Source organism: Gorilla gorilla, chromosome 1, assembly GCF_029281585.2.
Source record: "Gorilla gorilla gorilla isolate KB3781 chromosome 1, NHGRI_mGorGor1-v2.1_pri, whole genome shotgun sequence".
NCBI lineage: Eukaryota > Metazoa > Chordata > Mammalia > Primates > Hominidae > Gorilla > Gorilla gorilla.
Genome location: NC_073224.2, coordinates 139,822,404 through 139,842,542, shown reverse-complemented (window position 1 = coordinate 139,842,542; position 20,139 = coordinate 139,822,404). Strand labels below are relative to the sequence as shown.

The 20,139-nt window shown below is 37.7% G+C and overlaps 2 protein-coding genes across 11 annotated transcripts in view; one reads left to right on the top strand and one right to left on the bottom strand.

Annotated features, from left to right (window-relative positions):
* MFSD14A (major facilitator superfamily domain containing 14A) overlaps window positions 1-14,055 on the top strand; it is a 45,508-nt gene extending 31,453 nt beyond the window's left edge. For all 3 annotated transcript variants that reach the window (XM_004026189.4, XM_063696673.1, XM_019035116.3), the window contains 5 exons: window positions 306-377; window positions 7,861-7,973; window positions 9,143-9,240; window positions 11,183-11,346; window positions 12,682-14,055. In XM_004026189.4, the coding sequence (XP_004026238.1) occupies window positions 306-377; window positions 7,861-7,973; window positions 9,143-9,240; window positions 11,183-11,346; window positions 12,682-12,888 (654 nt within the window). In that variant the 3' untranslated portion in view covers window positions 12,889-14,055. The remainder of the gene's footprint in view (window positions 1-305; window positions 378-7,860; window positions 7,974-9,142; window positions 9,241-11,182; window positions 11,347-12,681) is intronic.
* The window catches only part of SASS6 (SAS-6 centriolar assembly protein), a 74,492-nt gene that overhangs the window by 10,993 nt on the left and 43,360 nt on the right, over window positions 1-20,139 (bottom strand). For 3 of the 8 annotated variants that reach the window (XM_019034740.4, XM_019034798.4, XM_063696630.1), the window contains 3 exons: window positions 18,802-18,899; window positions 16,203-16,297; window positions 14,247-16,101 (listed from right to left, as the gene is read on the bottom strand). In XM_019034740.4, the coding sequence (XP_018890285.3) occupies window positions 15,995-16,101; window positions 16,203-16,297; window positions 18,802-18,899 (300 nt within the window). In that variant the 3' untranslated portion in view covers window positions 14,247-15,994. Of the gene's footprint in view, window positions 1-699; window positions 767-2,009; window positions 2,151-14,246; window positions 16,102-16,202; window positions 16,298-18,801; window positions 18,900-20,139 lie in introns of those variants that run through there. The other 5 variants (XM_055352889.2, XM_055352900.2, XM_055352892.2 and 2 more) reach the window with 3 other exon arrangements.

Sequence of the window (20,139 nt, the reverse complement as noted above, 5' to 3'; positions counted from 1 at the left end):
CAAGCCTTTAACCAATACATGTAAAATGCACAAAATACTGCAATATTTATTTGTAAAATGATTCTGAGTTCTTGATAAGTATCTCCAATTTAGTATATCCACATTGAGGGACCCACCATGGATAAGTAGGCATTTTTAGTATGTTAAGATATGTTGTATTTCCTCTGAGGAATTCTTTGTTTATAAATGAATTACATTTATTTTTTTCTGGCCCATTTAATGTTAATATACAAGTAGCTGCAGTGGTTTTCTATCTGGTATACATTTGTATTCATTAATGTTACCTTTTCTGGAAACCCTTCTAGATAATGAAATTTTCACCAGAAAGTGTTGCAGCGTTTATAGCAGTCCTTGGCATTCTTTCCATTATTGCACAGGTGAGTTTCTTTTTTTAGTTAGAGTGATGTCAGAGTGACCCTGGCTGGCCATCCGAACTGGGGCCTCATCTAGTGATGGTATCTTGGTGGAATCAACAAAGTCAGGAGTTTGAGGTTGATAGGTTCAGAAATTCAATTTGTTTGTGTAGCTAGTGTTGATCAGATTTTTGGGACTGACACATTTAATATGGGATATATAAATGTAAAAGCTAGTTTATTGATGTATACTAGGATATATGTCTGGATGAAGTTAGAAGTTTCATGTCTTGTAGTCCTTGTCCTATTTATTCACTCATTCAACAAATATTTATTGAATACCTACCGTGTGTCAGGCACTGGGGATACAGCAGTGAACTTCACTAAATTCTTGCTTTTGTGGAGTTTACATTCTGGTGGGATAAGACAGAAAATAAAAACCAATGTAAACATATCAGATGTATTGAGAACTACAGAGAAAAAAGCTAAGGGTCATATAGAGAGTGACTTGGGAGAATGGTCTTAAGGGCACAGGGGGCATGGTTGAGAAGACCTTGCTAATGCAAGGTGACATTTGAGCAGAGATGCAAAGGTATGAGGAACAAGCTGTAGGATTATCTGGAAGAAGAGAATTCTAAACAGTACAAACAAAATTCTCAGGAGAGACTGTAGCTGGCTTGTGTAAGAAACAACAGGGGGCCAGTGCGGCTCCAGTTGAGTGAACAGTTGAGAGCATCTTAGAAACTGAAGTCCAAGAGGTAGTGAGGGACCAGATCGTGCGGGGCTTACAGGTCCTCATAAGACTTGAGTAAGATAGGAAGTCATTGGTGGGTTTTGAGCAGCAGAATGACATGAAAGTGTGTATCTTGGCAGCCCAGTTGGTAAACAGTTGTTGTGTGATGAATAAGATATTAATCAACACAGGAATTTGGATTTTCTGAGGAGATATTTCATCCTGGCTTCCAAACTATTTCTGTTTAACAATAAGAATACTATTTTTTTTCCAGTGACCACCATAATTCTCTCACATCACAGAACATTGTCCTCCTTCCTGTGAAAAAGCCCCACCCCCTTTCTTGCTATTTGGCTTTCTGTTTCCAAGACACTATGAAGACAATCTAGTCTAAGTTAATACTTTTTCTCACCTTAGATGTAATCTACTAGATTACAACTTAGTTTTATTCTAGGGTATTTTTAATTGACTCTTGGATGGTTCACCATTTCTCGAGTAGGATTCCTTCTGCAGGTCTCATGATTCATTCTGTTTTGGTGAGTTTAGCAACAAATTTCAAATTTAAATCCTATATGCCTCCCCAAGCCTCTGCACATACATATACTTGGTGTTGAGTATTAGTACTATTTCTAGCTTCAGGTTTGTCCTAAAAATCATCAGTCTGGAAAAACAATGCATTTAAATATTCATTCCTAGACATGAGAAAAGTGCTTTTTAACTTTGGAGGAAAATATACTGTAGCCTTTCTATAAAAATGGCTTTAAAAAAAGTTTTTGAGGCCAGGTGCGGTGGTTCATGTCTGTATTCCCAGCACTTTGGGTGGCCAAGGTCAGGGACCGCTTGAGCCCAGGAGTTCAAGACCAGCTCAAGCAACTTGGCAAAACCCCATCTCTACCAAAAAAAAAAAAAAAAAAAAAAAAAGAAAGCCTGGTGTGGTGGTGTGTGCCTGTAGTCCCAGCTACTCAGGACGCTGAGATGGGAGGATTGCTTGATCCTGGGAGGTCGAGGGTGCAGTGAGCCACAGTTGTCCCATGGTACTCCAGTATGGGCAACAGAATGAGACCCTGTCTCAAAAAAAAAAAAGTGTAAGGAAAATACACAGTTAGTATGTGTAGAACTTGATGAATTATCAAAGATTAACCCAACCTTGCAATAGATGTGATCAACCTGGGCATGAGTATCTTTTTCATACATTGCCAACATTAGATTTGCTAACATTTTGTTTAAGATTTAGATGAAGAGAGCAGACTAATACTGTAATGACACATAAAAGATTGATAGCTATAAGGTCTTAAGTTCTGTTTCTTACTTAAATGACCATGGGAGCTGTATGCATCTAATAAATTTAGTCAGTGACACTGCAGACCCAGTGATGAGTGGAGGGTGCTTTTGAGGGTATTTTTCCTCTGTTTAGCAGATGACACCTGGCACTAGGTTACAAGATGAAAAACAGTCTCTGAGAGTGCAGAATCTGGCAGGGCAGACAGGTAAAGGAGAGGGATGTAGTTGGATTTGTATTGGAAAGATCAGTGCAGCAGCAGAGCCCTGAAGGCAGTAAGACCGCAAAGGTGCAAGCAACCCTCCAAACACCATTGCTGACACAGCATGACAGACACAGTCCATGAGGAACAAGGTCCTTAAGTGACCACTTAGGTTTTGGTGCTTATGTAGAAGTAAGAATAGTTTATATCATTATATATGAGCTACTACATTATTACATGTATAGCCTCAAAGGTAGAAGAATGATCTTGTATTCTCGTTTATGCAGAAATATACAATTGAGAATGACTTGTCCCCTGTTTACCTTCCATACCACTGAAAGACCAGTGTATTTCTCCCTCCTCTCCAGCAGCACGGAGCTGCTAATAGCTCTCCATTTATGCATGTTTGCTTTATTTCTTATCCACGTGCTTTTGTTCCTGCTATTCTTTCTGCCTCCCCTTCCTCCACCCTAAGTATCCCTTTTCTGGGTCCCCATGCTCATGTGCGCATATCTCTATCATTGTACAGAATACAGTGTAGTAGAGATTTTCTCTCTGTTTATTGCCTTAGTTTGTGAGCTCTAGCGGACCTCTGAGTAGATCGTGAGGTCAGGATTATATCATATTCATTTTTGTCACCCCAGCACCCTGAACTGCCAGGAGGTGCTAAACTAAAGGTCATTGGTTTTTTTCCATAATGTTAAAAAAAAAAAAACTTAAAAAATTAGTAGTAAGCACTTTAAAATTGGGAAGTGTTACGTGAAATTATGGTTATGTAGCTTCTCCCCCAAAATGATTAGATCTGGTAACCGGGTGTGGGCCAACCTTCCAGCGAGAGCCAAGTAGTTGCTGTCCCCTTTGGAACCTTTTCTTTCTGGTTTATCATCAGCCCCATTACTTCCTGGGCACCGGTATGTATAAGAGTTCCTAACACTTGCACTAAGTGTTTACATGAGAACATCAATATAGTTCTACACATTTCTTTTTTCTCAGTGCTTTCCTATCCAGCCCTCTCTGTGGGGGTGACTCCCACACTTACTCCTTCAGTCCAGTCCCTGAGCTCCTATATGACACATTGGCTAGGTATCTCAGCCTTAACATGGCCAAAATTAAAATCTGGGTTCCATCCCTTGCCCGCCACCCCTATGCTCCTCATCTCATTCAGTGGCTTCACCACCGCCTGGTTTTGGGGGCCAGAAGCCTTAGTGACATTCATGAATCCTTTCTCCCTAACCTACATTCAGCCCATTAAATGATACTTCCTGTCACCTCTCTCTCCAAAATATATCTTGAATCAGAGCGTTTCTGATATTCTCCATTAGTAGGAACCCAATCTGAGCCGTGGCCATATCTTCCATCTGGTCTCTGCTTCCATCTTTCCTCACTATAGTTCATTCTGCACTTGGCAGAGTAATTTTTGTAAAATGGAAATTTAATCGCATCTTACCTATAACTCACTTTCCTTTGCAACCAGAATAAAATCTAGACTCCTTATTATGTCATTTTCCTCCACTCTCCACATGGTTGAGTATGTTCTGTTTCAGTCCAGGGCCTTTGCACTTGCTGTCAGCCTTGCTGTCAGCCTTGCTTGGGGTGTTCTCTTTCCCCAGATCTTTGCATAACTAGGTCTCTCCCCTTAGTCAGCTCTCACTTCAAAAGGCCTTCCCTGGATCCTGGTTTAAGCAGCATCTCCATCACACTGCCCTGTTTTATTTTGTTCATAGCAGCTACAACCTGGAATATCTTGTTAAATAAGCAGGCTCATATGCATCTTTCCTCCACGAGAAGGTAGTCCGTGTGTTGATGGATACTTTGACTTACTCACCCATGTGTCTTCAGGCCAAGAATAAGAGTTGGTCTTATTAGGAATTTGGCAAATATTTGTTGACAGACTAACCAAAGCTGATGTTAGTGTTAGCTTAGCTGTTCATCAGCTATGCCATCTTGCTTAAGTCATTTAACTTTTGGGACTCAGTGCTGTCATCTTCAAAATGAGAGTTAAATTAAGGGACACCAAAATTTTTTTCCATTCAAGAACACTTATATATTAAGTATTTTGTTCCATTATTATTAATATTATTGAGAATATTATAACATTTAGAATTATGCATGCTTTCCATAAACACTTATTAAGAACTTACTGGGTGCTGGGGATATAAATGTAAATAAGAGAAAAGTTCCTGCCTTCAAGAAGAAAATCAGTGTTCCCAGTTAGAGTGTTGTAAGTATCGGTGTCTTTTAGGGCTTTGGGTCAGAAGATAGGCTGTAGGGGAAGGAGTCCAAGAGGAGGTTCTCACAGCAGTGGGCCTGCTGCACTAATTCTGCACATAGGACGTTACCCCAGGAAAGGGGGATTGGTGTATCTCATTGTTTCCAATTTTAATGACTCATCTCATGGCCTTAAGAAAATATATTCTTGGCCGGGCAAGGTGGCCCACACCTATAACCTTAGCACTTTGGGAGGCCAAGGTGGGTGAATCACCTGAGGTCAGGAGTTCGAGACCAGCCTGGACAACATGGTGAAACCTCATCTCTACTAAAAATGCAAAAAAAATTTAGCTGGGCATGGTGGCACGTGCCTGTAATCCCAGCTACTCGGGAGGCTGAGGCAGGAGAATCACTTGAACCTGGGAGGTGGAGGTTGCAGTGAGCCAGCATTGCGCCACAGCATTCCAGCCTGGGCAACAAGAGCGAAACTCCATCTCGGGGGGAGAAAGGCTGGGCACGTGGTGGCTCACGCCTGAGATACCAGCACTTTGGGAGGCCGAGGCAGCTGGATCACAAGGTCAGGAGTTCGAAACCAGCCTGGCCAATATGGTGGAACCCTGCCTTTACTAAAAATACAAAAATTAGCGGGCATGGTGGCGGGCACCTGAGTCCCAGCTACACGGGAGGCTGAGGCAGAAAAATCGCTTGAACCCCGGAGGCAGAGGTGGCAGTGAGCCAAGATTGTGCCACTGCACTCTAGCCTGGGCAACAGAGCGAGACTCCGTCTCAAAAAAAAAAAAAAAAAAACCCAAAAGAAAAGAAAATACATTCTCCAGTTAATCTCATCTATAAAAAGGAAATGAGGCCAATAATGCATTCTAAGCCTTTTTTATTGAACTGGGATTTATTCTTTGAGAACAGCTTTCCACAAAGGGGAAGATAGTCATTTCTGCAGATAAGTACTTACTGGCTAGATGGGTTGGTTGAAGGGCTATGAGATGACTGCATTTTATAAGTACTTTCTGGTAATATTAATGATCTCTGCTTGAGAAGTGTCAGCTTTCTTAGACTAGCATTACTGAAAGAACACGTGCTCCAGGGTACATGGCTGGCCCATGCCATCCTGTTCCCACTGAGCTGGGAGTTGATGCTCAGCCTTCTTCACTGTCCTGTCTCTTGGCTGAAGTGCCAGGGATTTCATCATTAAGTGAAATCTATTTTTTAACAGCATTTCTTCCTTGTAATGCTCATCATCATCTCAATGAATGATGAGAACAAATGTTTTCTGCTCTGTGAGTTCCTAGAGCCATATAAAGAATCACAGCTTTTTAGATGAAAGTGCTACCTTCAGGGATGTTCTTAAAAGTAGTTTCCCAGAAGTTCTTCAACTTTGCATTATAGTTCCCTGTTCTTCTCAGACAGTTGGAGGCCACAGAGCTTTGGGTATACTTACAGTTTCCTTTTTCATAATTAATTGAAAGCCAGTCTCTGATATAGTCCACAAATAAAATCATTTTTAATTATTTCTAACCCTAATTAGAATCCTAATCATTTCTAATCTTTCTGATTATTTTTTATAATATTGGCCACCAGTTCCCACCCACAAGTCATGGGTGACTTGAGATGGTCTCTGTCACCCAGGCTGGAGTGCAGTGGTGTGATCATGGCTTACTGCAGCCTCGACCTCCTGGGCTCGAGTGATCCTCTGGACTCAGCCTCCTGAGTAGCTGGGACCACAGGCGTGTGCCACCAGCCTGGCTAATTTTTCAATTTTTTGTAGAGATGTGGTCTCTTTATGTTGTCCAGGCTGGTCTCAAACTCGTGGGTTCAAGCAGTCCTTCCACCTCAGTTCCCCAAAGTGCTGGGATTACAGATATGAGTCACTGTGCCTGGCCTAAATGTTTCTTTCAGTTGAAGTTTTTCTCAGCTAACTGCTGGCTCTGGGCAAGTTTCCTTTTCTGGTTTGGTTGCCGAAGAATGTAATTCTACATGGAACTCAGTCTTATACTCACGTGATTTAAGTGAAAGTCTTAGACAAGAAAGCTGTGAGTTCTAATTGCTCAAAAATCCTTGAATGAATCATTTGCTTTTCACTGGCATATTCGTGATTAAATTCTTAAATGGCCATCTCAATTTAAAGAATTCAAAACTTATATTTTATGAGTTTTAAAGTGTCAGCCCATCATAAAATAGTGATTTCCTGAATTATTTTTACTTGTCTATGGACTTACTAGCTATCTTATGTAGTATATTAAAAACGTTAGTTAGAATAGCAAAAAAAATTTTTCTAATGTTCCCAAATCACTGCTGAACTTTGTTGACTTTGAAAGAAAAAGGAGGCACAAGAAAACCCACCCACTGATAATATTGTTTATTAACCGCTGATTATTGCCAGGCACAATTCTAAGAACTTTATGTAAATATATCTCATTTAATTCCCATGACAAGGTTTTGAAATAGGTGCTGTTATCCCCATTTGCAAAGAGACAAAAGTGAGGCTCAAAGTGAAGTGACTTGCTGAGAGCCAGACAAAGCCAAGATTATGATCCAGGCTGTTTTTCTAAAGTCTGCTGTATAGTATACTGCATCTATCCCAAATCAAGCTTATTAATTTACTGTTTATAAAAGGCATCATGGTTTCAACAATAGATTAACTTAGGTAAATAATATATGGGTAATCATTGTTCTATGTTAGTTTTTCTTTAGTTGTGGAAATAAGCATTTTAGACTAACTTGGACCTAAACAAGCTTTAAGGCTATTATGTAATGGGGATCTCCAAATCATTAGTTAGAACTTTTGACCCTTCCATTTTCAACTACTGATTTAAGTGGTCCTCAGTAGAAATGTACTGAATAGGAAGTTTTATCTTTCAGTTTTCTAACTCTCAGTCTGGATCTATGTCAGCAGAGGGACTTTTCATCTTGCTTGTGTGACCTGGACTAGTGATCTCAGACATATTCAGGGCAATTATTGTTGAAAATCAGCCAAATTGTAGAAAAGTACCAATAGTCCTTTTATAGTGTAGATTGAAAGAAGTCACTTTTTAAAACTTTATTCTGATAAATCTTTTTTTTTTTTTTTCAGACCATAGTCTTGAGTTTACTTATGAGGTCAATTGGAAATAAGAACACCATTTTACTGGGTCTAGGATTTCAAATATTACAGTTGGCATGGTATGGCTTTGGTTCAGAACCTTGGTAAGTATAAATATTTTAATGTTAATATTTTTAATTTTGGTGTTAGCCCTTGTGTTTTTATTTGCTTCTCAACTGAGGGGTAGACTGTAATCTGTCTCATACTATGCTTTTTATCTTTCAAAATGTGTCTAATATAAGTCTGCCACTTGTATATTTATATGTTCTCCTAGAATGGCTTGAGGATTAAAAAGGTGACCTTTTATAGCTAAATGACAGGCTGAATTTTTGAATGAGATTATACAGCTTTTGAATCTTTAAGGAGCATTTAATCTAAGTCAGTCCATTACTAGGAAAAAGTATGTAATCCCATAGCAACAAGGCCCTGAAAGTTATTTACATTTTTTGTTTTTGTGGTTAGGAAAAAGAAAGTTGTATAACCAGTGATCATTACTGATAGCAAACCAGAAGTGAAAACAATCCAGTTATTTTGGTGCCAGCTTCATGCTGTGTCTCAGCTTTTCTCACCAGTCGGGTTTCCTGCAGGGGAGTTGAGTAGTGACGCTTGTTGTCAGGCTGCCCACGTAGATAGTATTATTGTGCTCAGGCATTACGGCACTGAACTCCGTGGTTTGCACTAATATTTCAAACAACTGACTGCCTCGTCTCTGTTTGGACTTGGATATAAGCAAGCATCAAGAGGGTGATGATTTGTTCTCCAAACTAGCCTTTGCAAAGAGGTGCTCACAGTTGAAATTACCTAAAACATTTCTTTTAAACATCAAGCCAGGAACATCCAAGTTACTTGTTCTTTACAATTTAAGGATTAGATCAAATCAGCGATATCTTCACAAATCCATAAGAACTTTGCTAAAGACTTGTTGGCTTCATGTGTTTGGAAATATTTGATGATGTTTCGTCATCTATATTATACATTATCCTCAATATAACCTCTCAATTGCCTGTAGAAATAATACCCAGCACATTTTACAGTTTGGAACATGATATCCTGATTTTACATTACACCCTCACAGCACTCTTGTGAATTAAGTTGCTGTGTTTGTATACAGGGTCAGATTGTTAAGCGACTTGCCCATAGTCACCTAGTAAGCAAGTTCAGTTCTCCTTTTCTCTACAGCCATTTCACAGTAAGAATTACTTAATTATGTAGTTTGACTTTCAGGTACAGTGGAGAAGAATTCACTGTTTTTGTTTTGCTGCTCTCCTTATAGGATGATGTGGGCTGCTGGGGCAGTAGCAGCCATGTCTAGCATCACCTTTCCTGCTGTCAGTGCACTTGTTTCACGAACTGCTGATGCTGATCAACAGGGTGAGTTGATAGGAACTAGCGATAATTATTTAAAAGTACAGAATGTTCTAATCCTGTGTTCTGTCTCCTATGTACTGAAACATAAGTATATCTTCAGGGTAGAGACTTTTAAAATTGCTTTTGATATAAACAGGAAAAGCAGATTCTAGGGTATTTATCCTTAGGTAGATACATATTCCCTTTTCTCTCACTTAGAATATGTGGCTTATCTGTTCTGTTCATAGAAAATTTACTGATGAGGCTGGGCATGGTGGCTCACACCTGTAATCCCAACACTTTGAGAGGCCGAGGCAGGCAGATTGCTTGAGTTCAGGAGTTGGAGACCAGCCTGGGCAACATGGGGAAACCCCATCACTAAAATGCAAAAATTAGCTGGGCAGGGTGGCGCATGCCTGTAGTCCCAGTTACTTGGGAGGCTGAGGTTGGAGGATCACTTGAGTCTCAGAGGCGGAGGTTGCAGTGAGCCAAAATCAGGCCAGTGAACTCCAACCTGGGCGACACAGTGAGAGACCTTGAGAGACCTGTCTCAAAAAAATTTACTGATGAATGTTGGCCACAGAATATTAACTAAGCATTAAGTTTTTGCTGTGTTGTGCTAGACACCTTGTGGGATATATTCATAGACCTTTTATGAATGTTGTCCCAGCCACTTGGGAAGCTGAGGCAGGAGGATTACTTGAGCTCAAGAGTTTGAAGCTAGCTTAGGCAACACAGCAAGACTCCCATCTCTAATAAAAAAAGAGAAATCATATAGTTTCAGTCATCTGAAGATATGTAACACAGCAACATCTTTAATGTCATATGCTCTCTTTTTTTTTTTTGGTGGGAACATTTAATTCTTGGGATGCCAACAGATGAGGAATACTTCTTTGAAAAGGATATGTTTTGTCTAGTCATAAGGATAAAAGGGGCACTGCAAAACAGTGGCAGTTGTCACTTGGTTGATAAATGAGGAAGGAAAGGCCTACGGCCAAAGCAAGTTGCATTTTAAATTAAAGATCCAAAAGAGAGAAACAAAAATCAAATGCTGTAAAAACAGTGTTATTGGCCGGGCGCAGTGGCTCATGCCTGTAATCTCAGTGCTTTGGGAGGCCAAGGCTGGTGGATCACCTAAGGTCAGGAGTTCGAGATCAGCCTGGCCAACATGGTGAAACCCTGTCTCTACTAAAAAAATCAGCCAGGCGTGGTGGTGCACACCTGTAATCCCAGCTACTCGGGAGGCTGAGGCAGGAGAATCACTTGAACCCTGGAAGCGGAGTTTGCAGTGAGCCGAGATTGTGCCACTGCACTCCAGCCTGGGCAACAAGAGTGAAACTCCGTCTCAAAAAAAGGTGTGATTTTGGCTGGGCACGGTGGCTCAATGCCTGTAATCACAGCACTTTGGTAGGCTGAGGCAGGAGGATCACTTGAGTTGAGTTCAACACCACCCTAGGCAACAAAGTGAGACCCCATCTCTACAAAAAGTACAAAAATTAGCCAGGTATTTGAGCCCAGGAAGTTGAGGCTGCAGTGAGCCAAGTTTGCGCCACTGCACTCCAGCCAGTTGACCCCCCCCACTTTATTTTTGACTAAAAGGGGTCTTAAGTAGTTGCTTGGGGACAGATAAATTTTAACATTTGTAGTTGTGAAATTGTGACTGATTTTTAACCAGCCATGTTTCGAAGGCTGTAATCTAGGGAAATAAAGTGGTTTTGCCCACTTGTTTCTATGTGAGACCTATATATGGGTACATCAGAGCTCATGTTTGCATAGGACAGCTTACTACACTTTGTAGAGCTGATAGCTTCTAAATATTAATAGTTTTTAATGACATTGCTATAAATTGCTAGTGTCTGATAAGAACATTGATTTTAGATTAAGTGATTTCATATTTGTACTGGTTCTAAGGTAGGGAAAAAAAAACAGGTAGTTTACTAAGTGATAATTTGTTTAAACAATGTAGGTGTCGTTCAAGGAATGATAACAGGAATTCGAGGATTATGCAATGGTCTGGGACCGGCCCTCTATGGATTCATTTTCTACATATTCCATGTGGAACTTAAAGAACTGCCAATAACAGGAACAGACTTGGGAACAAACACAAGCCCTCAGCACCACTTTGAACAGGTAATTCTCATTCAACATGATCAAACTGTATGGTTCATTTGGCTAGATTAAAGGATACTGGTTTTTGGTCATGAAAGCTTTTATGTGAGATTCTATTTGAGATTGAATAAAATGCTTAAAAACCAGAGTTTAAGGGACTGTGTTCTTCTACGTACCACCTTGTGAAAATTGGCTGTGCATATTTTTTTTCCACTTGAGAATGAAAAATTTTAAGTACCTAGTTTGTCAGTGGCATATGTAACAAACCATTTCTCTTTACTACTAGTCTCTTTTGAAACTTTTCTAATATCACAGTTCTGTATGTTAACTTTTCATACAAAAGGCAGGCTTATGGTAAATAACCTTTGTTCACTTGTTTGCTATATTTCCCTCCTTTCAACTGAAAATTAATGCCAAACAGTGCTGATCATTTTGGCCGATATTAGCAGCTCATCAGTTTCCTGGCTTATTTAGCAGAGTTCTGTACTTATCTTCCAACCCACTAAGACTACTTTTAAATAAAAGAATGTTTGTGGGCTATACACAAAACTGGCAGTGCAAGCTTCTGCTAAGAATGAATGTAATTTTGGGCTAAAACAAAGGTCTATTTTTCTTGGTAACCTGTGTTTTTCTCACTTCCAGTCACTTGAAATTATAACTACCTTCTTGAAACAAAGAAATGGTAATTTATTTTGCTACTGTAGTAAATACTGTATGCTACCTGATTTTATTTTTTTTGTTGTTTCTGAGACAGTCTCACTCTGTCACACAGGCTGGAATGCAGTGGCACAATCTTGGCTCTCTGCAACCTCTATCTCCCAAGTTCAAGCGATTCTTTTAACATCAGCCCCCCGGGTAGCTGGGATTACATGCATATGCCACCATGACCAGCTAATTATTTTTGTATTTTTAGTAGAGACGAGGTTTCACCATGTTGGCCAGGCTGGTCTCGAACTCCTGACCTCAAGTGATCTGCCTGCCTCAGCCTCCCAAAGTGCTGGGATTACAGGCTTGAGCCAACACGTGCAGCCTGATTTTATTTTTGAGATCTTTCTATAAACGTTTTCCCCTTGGACTAACAAATTAATCATAGAATAGCTGTGTTCACATTCTGTGCTGAAAGTAATGATGTAATATTTTCGCATAGGCTATTTTGCCAGTTGTTATTCCCAGAATTTTATAGAGTGTGATAGTATCTCTTTTCTCCTAAAAAGGGAATGCCTTTTATAATTATGGCTTTAATAAAGAGAAGAGCAATTAGCTTGTAATTCATAAGTTAATACTAAAAGGTATGTAGTTTCTCCTTATGAGTAAAAGTATTTGTGTAAAAATCCTAATTACTTTATTCTTCCTCAGAATTCCATCATCCCTGGCCCTCCCTTCCTATTTGGAGCCTGTTCAGTACTGCTGGCTCTGCTTGTTGCCTTGTTTATTCCGGAACATACCAATTTAAGCTTAAGGTCCAGCAGTTGGAGAAAGCACTGTGGCAGTCACAGCCATCCTCATAATACACAAGCGCCAGGAGAGGCCAAAGAACCTTTACTCCAGGACACAAATGTGTGACGACTGAAATCAGGAAGATTTTTCTATCAGCACCCAGGTCTTAGTTTTCACCTCTAGTTCTGGATGTACATTCCATTTCCATCCACAGTGTACTTTAAGATTGTCTTAAGAAATGTATCTGCATGAACTCCGTGGGAACTAAAGGAAGTGGGAACTTAGAACCGGACAGTTTTCCAAAGATGTTACAATTTCTTTTGAAAAACCTTTTGTTTATTAGCACCAATTTCTTGCCACTAAGCTATTTGTTTTATTATACATCCTTTAATTAAAAACTATATATGTAACTTCTTAGATATTAGCAAATGTCTCTGCTACCATTTCCTTAAGGTGTTGAGCTTTAACTCTATGCTGACTCAGTGAGACAGAGTAGGTAGTATGGTTGTGGACCTATTTGTTTTAACATTGTAAAATTTTGAGTCAGATTTTAATATTGTAAAATCTTGGGTCAAATAATTCAAAGCCTTAATGCAGATGCACTAAAACAAAGAAATGGTAAATGAATTGTTTGCATTTAAAAAAAAACTCTTAAGAAAACTGTACTAAATCTGAATCATGTTTTGAGCTCGTTTGCAGTACTTTTAAACATTATTCACTACTGTTTTTGAAGTGAGAAAGTATCAGCCATTTAGCATTTAAGTTGGGGTATTTAGAGCCTGTAATCTAAATGCTGGCTCAAATTTATTCCCCAGCTACTTCTTATACCACTATTCTTTTAATGTTTGCATAATCATAAGCACCTCAACACTTGAATACATAATCTAAAAATTATATAGTAAAGCTGGTAGCCTTGAAAATGTCAATGTGATATCTATATGTAGATAAATATATATAGTGGCCTTTCAGGACTGTCACAGTAACACTTTATTTACAGAGCTAATGTTTGTCCTAAATTTTCAGGACCCTAGAGGAGAGCTTTATACAATTACCGATGTGAATTTCTCTAAAGTGTATATTTTTGTGTCCAGTTATATTATTTAAAAAAGTGTTACTTTGTAAAAATTGTATATAAAGTACTGTATAGTTTACACTGTTTTCATCTTGTGTGTGGTTATTGCTTAATGCTTTTTAAACTTGGAACACTCACTATGGTTAAATAAGGTCTTAAAAGAAATGTAAATATTCTGTTAATAAAGTTAAATATTTTAATGATTTTTTTTTTTTTAAAAAGTCTTGATCTGTGAGTTCCTATAGGGTCTGTTTTGGCTTTGTTACCATATTTTTACAGTAACAAAGCATTATTCATTCTTTCTTTGCATCCATTTCTTTTCCCTCACTAAAAAATGCTCTTCAAGGAAGACAAGAGGAAAGAAACAAAAACGCAGTATGCGTTTTGAAGTACTTGACTTTCAAAGTGTAGATGCTGCATAATAGTTTATTAACAAAGCTCAAAGTTTACAGAAATAACATTAAATGCAACACTTTGATTATTAACACATGTACAATTTTACACTGCAAAACAATTGCAACTAAAAGTTGTTTAGGACGTAAAGAATTAGCACACTTGGAAGTCTGTATACATTTAATACAAACAAATTTGCAAGATATCAGAATGATCTCTCCTGAAAATTCAACTTTCCTTGTGTATATATATGCAAAGAGATACCTATATTTTAAAAAAGACAGCTACCTGTATGTCATGCATCCCATCCAAAACCTGTCACAATATTTTATATATATTACATAGTATTTACAACAAAGCTCCTTCCAAAATCACCAAGAGGCTTCTTTCCAGAATAGCAAGTGCTTTCAAGTTACTGTACCAAGTATTCTCACTAATACAGTAGTGTATCTAAATGGGGGAGGTGGGGGAGTATCAACTGCCTAATATTAGTTACTGAATTTTCAGATTAGATCCCTAGTTTAAAGACACTTGCAATTGCCAATAGTTTCAAGATACTGGCTTCTTTGTAAAAAAAAAAAAAAAAAAAATAGCAAAGATTCTTTCTTACCATGGGACTCAGTAATGTTATTACATCATTAATATCTTGAAATGTTTCTTCATCTGTGTAATAAAGTAGTTGAAAATAATTTTAAATTATCACATGAGCATTAGTACTTTATAAAAATTGATCTAGAAGACTCTTTAGAGAATGCTACCAGGTATTGTTTGTCAATAAGAAAACAAAATGAGGCCCTATGATTCTAGGTGAATTTTTAAAAAATTTTTCCCCAAGGAACAATTCTTAAAACTTTCAGTTACAGGGAAGAGAAGAAGATTGTACCTTCTAACAGTTATTTGTTTTGCCTAGTTTATTAACATTGAAATCAACCCAAGTTCTGATACTATAAAAATAAATGAATATTCATGATATAGTAGATTTAGTAGTAGTACCAAGTTTTAAAAGTCCACTGATACAGATTTAACTGCATAATAAAACTACAAATTGAGAAAAACCAGATGAGTATAAACATTTAGGAAGCACTGAAGTTTTAAAAACTTGTCAGCTCAAATGACTAAAGCACTTAATCTGGTCACATAAATACACTGTCCAAATTATTTTAAGTATATCAAATTTATTTGATTCATCACTAGCAAATTTAAATGCTTCAAGGAAAATACGCTATGAAGGCTTAATTCATTTCAGTTATTTAAGGTAAATTTAGGACTTTTCCCTTTAAATGTCATCAATAATATATCTCAAGAGGTAATCATTTTCCCTCATAATTTTCAGGTGTTGAATTTAAAAGTTTTACCAATGAAAGTGATAAAATGAATTAGTATTCTTTGGTTGCATACTATGAGGTTATGAGCAGGTTTTAGTTTACCCAGATTTTTAATATGATCAGAATCTCCCTCATAAGGATCAACTCTTTCCTTAGAACTGAATTTCTAAAGAATAGCTTAATAAAATTCATATTATTCTATAAAATGCCATGTTCACAAACCAAAAAATGTCATTTACTCGCAATCTTTACCAATCCCCAAGTACAAATTTGTTCCTATATTATAAACTGCCATAAAAGATAGCAGTACTTAAAGTATCCAGTCTTTAACAGCTCAAGTAAAATTTGAAACTTGCTATTTGAGGATCTGGTTTGTGTTGACATGTTTTTTAAGCACCTGAGTTTCTAAAATACCAATAAAAAGTAAAACATGACACTAGAATTAACTGTTTGGTAACTGCCCAGGGAAATAGGCTGAAGACGCAGAGGGGAGCGCTGTGGGTTTGGAAGATGTATGTAATGCTCCTAAAGTGCCATCTCTCTGATGGTCTGCAAATGAGGACAAAAAAAGGTTACTGGTATTCATTAAGTCTTCATACATTACATTTAATTCAACTATAAAGTACAAAAATCCAGAAATCCCTGCTTACCTGAATTACTAAATAGGTTCTGGCTGAGTCCGCGTAAAGGAATGCTATCTTCCCTTTTCTTCAGGTATTTGGATTCCAACCCTAAATTTTCACCACTTAAAAAGAAAATGGTAATAACTTATTTAACAAAGTCCTTATTAACTTTGAAGGTTTATCTCATATGTATACATATATATAAGATAATGTAACTAAGTTCTATTTATAGCTTAGCTTTGTTCAGAACACATTCTTCACTGGTTTCTTAAGCAAATGGTAATTTTATACATAAACCAAAGTATCCTCAGTAAAGAGTAGATTATAATAAAATTTTAAGAGCTGGGATAAGGATGGTGGGAAAAATGAAAATTCTACAAGTGCTATAAAAATTTAAATACTAGCACATAAGTGATACATGACAGAAAAATACGTGCCTTTAGAGTAACACTATTAATTTCTACCTCATATTTAAAATAAGATTTATTTTTCCTTTGACCAAAAGCTCTTTGAAATTTTCTAGTGCTTCAAAGTAGTCATGATCAAATAATAATACACATTACACAATAATAAATTCTGATCAAATTAATACAAATGAGAAAATCTGGGGGAGAAAGAAGGGCATTTCTGTGTTTCCCCTTTCTACCACTGCCATCCTTTCTAAATACATCCAGTGTTAACGGTTTCCCTAGTATTACTTGTAATAAGAAGTTAAAGGCTCTTGCAAAACAATGAGAATAAATCAATCCTTAAAATTAAATGATGGTTGCTCTTGACCCAATTTTCAGAAATAAGTGGGTGAACAGACTTTTTTTCTATTTTATTTTTTTCTTTAAAGTTTGATACCCGGTGCCACTTTTTGCTAGCTGACAAATAAAAGAACCAGAAAAAACTCAAAATCACTGAACAGTCCTAATTTTATGGACAGATGGATATGTTTGACTTCATACTACAAATACGATTGTCATATTCTCTGCTAGTGAAACTGCTGTCTATAATGATTTGATTTTTTTTTTTTTTTTGAGACAGGTTCTCGTTTTGAGGCCCAGTTTGGAGTGCAGTGATGTGACTGATCATAGCTTACTACAGACTCCCAACTCCCAGGCTCAAGTGATCCCTCAGCCTCTCAAGCAGCTGGGACTACAAGCATGTACCACCATGTCTGGCTTTTTTTTGTTTTTTTTCCTTTTGAGGCAGGGCCCCACTCTATCACCCAGGCTGGAGTGCAGTGGCAGGATCATGGCTCACTGCAGTCTTGACCTCCCAGACTCAAGTGATCCTCCTGCCTCAGCCTCCCATGTAGCTGGGACTACAGGTGTATGTCACTATGCCTGGCCTATGATGAATTAAATATATCAAACATTATGATATTCTACCATTAACAGGAATTCAAGGTGCTCTCCCTTGTGAACAAGTGAATTTTGATCTTTTTTAAAAATGGAGGCTCACAAATATTAACTTTTTTACATTATTTTTTCTATTTATTTTATTTGAGACAGAGTCTTGCTCTTATCGCCCAGGCTGGAGCACAGTGGCACAATATCGGCTCACTGCAACTTCTGGCCTCCTGGGTTGAAGCGATTCTCATGCCTCAGCCTCCTGAGTAACTGAGATTACACGTGCCCACCACGCCCGGCTAATTTTTGTATTTTTCATAGAGATGGAGTTTCACCATGTTGGCCAGGCTGGTCTTGAACTCCCGGCCTCAAGTGATCCACCCACCTTGGCCTCCCAAAGTGTTGGGATTACAGGCATGAGCCACTGTGACCAGCCACAAACATTTTAATTATTTTAACACATCATGATCCAATGAATAAAAGCTAGAGAGCTGGGGATAAGAACTCTCTTTGAGCTATGTTAGTAATTTAGTTTGTAATGTAGAACTGGGATGGTGATAGCTCATGATAATGAGTATCGGCAGACAGGCCTTAAAGCCATTAAATTTAATAAATAACTATATTAGTAGTAATAAATTACAAACATGAAGTCTATCCAGAGAGAAAAGTTTGCCTGTATGAGTGGTTTGATTTAACCACAAGTCAATGAATAAACAGACTTCATTATGTAAACCCTGTTTAAAAAACAGGGAATGGAAGTCGCAAAATGGCATTAAAGCTTATTTTTGTTATCTATGGGAAAATCTCACAAACCTTTTTACTCATTCTCTGTATATTTCTAGCATATTAACTAGCTGGTATTTTAGATTAGATTATACTGAAAGCAATAAATCAGAAAAATGGAGAGCTTCCAGGGACAGACATAGCCATATAAGAAAACAAAAACAGCTGACCATGAGGAAATTTTAAAAATTTCTATGAATATGTCTGAGAATATTTGAAAGACCAGTCTTCAGTTATGTAGGAAAATCTCTTTCAACAAACGAAATTTTACTATCTAAGCACATCCCACATTAAAAAAAAAGAGTAGATTGTTGGAGGAGGAAACAAAAAAATATGAGAAATCTCTTTTTTATAGCTAAGAGTGATTCAACTTAAATTCCAATGATCAGTAACTTGAAATGTCTCAGGTAAACAGGTGGGCATCACAGCTCTCAAGCACTGATAAAAATTCTGTAAGATGGCCTTCAAAATTACAAACATTAAATTTTATGTCATTAAGCACTTACTTTTCCTTATCAGTTGAGCAAGGCATACTAATAGTTGCTCCTGACTGAACATCTCCTAGTGATGCATTTGGTTTTGTAAACTGCAAATTAAACTGAACCTGTAAGAAGGAAAAACATCTCATGTAACTGAGTTATATAGAAGTAGACAGTTTTGGGCAGAGGGGGGATTTTAAACAGAGCCTTGCTCTGTTGCTTAAGCTGGAGTAAAGTGGCACAATCACGGTTCACTGCAGTCCCAATCTCCTGGGCTCAAGCGATCCTCCCACCTCAGCCTTCCAACTAGCTGAGACTACAGGTACACGCCACGAAGTCTGGCTAATTTTTTATTTCTTGTAGAGACGGGGTTTCACTATGTTGCCCAGGCTGGTCTCAAACTCCTCGGCTCAAGTGATCCTCCCGTCTCAGCCTTCCAAAATCATGGGATTACAGGGATAAGCCACCATTACCGGGGTGAATTAGACAGTTCTATATTGAGATGGGTGGTTAAATTTGTTTTCTGATAAATCTACACCATAAAAATACAGGCTTTGGCTAAGTGTGGTGGCTCACGCCTGTAATTCCAGCAGTGTGGTAGTGCACACCTGTAGTCCCAGATATATGAGAGGCTGAGGTAGGAGGATCACTTAAGCCCTGGAGTTTGGGGTTACAGTGAGTTATGATCACATCACTGCACTCTAGACTCGGCAACAGAGCAAGACCCTGTCTATAAAAAAAAAAAAAAAAGCCTGCCATGCTTTAAAGAAATATAAAATCCAGACAATCAACAATGTAACACTCACAATGCTCCACTTATCAAAAATTACAAAGACAACAATAAGATGTCATACTCCGAAGAAAAATTAGCCAACAGAAACAGATTCAGAAATGGTAGAAATTATAGACCAGGGACACAAATGTAATTGTGTAAGAACTTAATGGAAATAAAAAGTATGAGAAAATTGAAGATATAAAAAAGAGTGAAAAGAAAATTCCAGACATAAAATAGTCAATATATAAAATGAAAATTTCTCACTGAATAAATTAACAGCAAATTATACACTGCAGTAAGAAAAGACTAATAAACTTTAAGACACAGCATCAGAATCTACGTAAAATGAAATAAATAATAATGAAATAAACTAAGTCTCCCTGGGAAAGTATCATGTAATCAACCACGTATAATTGGAGTACCAAGGAGGAACACCAAAAAAGAGAACAAAACAGAAAAAGAAATGTGAATAATGACTAGAATTTCCTAAACTGATAAAAACTACAAACCCACCTATTTAAAAACTTCATGAAAACCCCAATTAGACAATAATACACAAACTCCACACCAAGGCATAATTAACTTGTTGA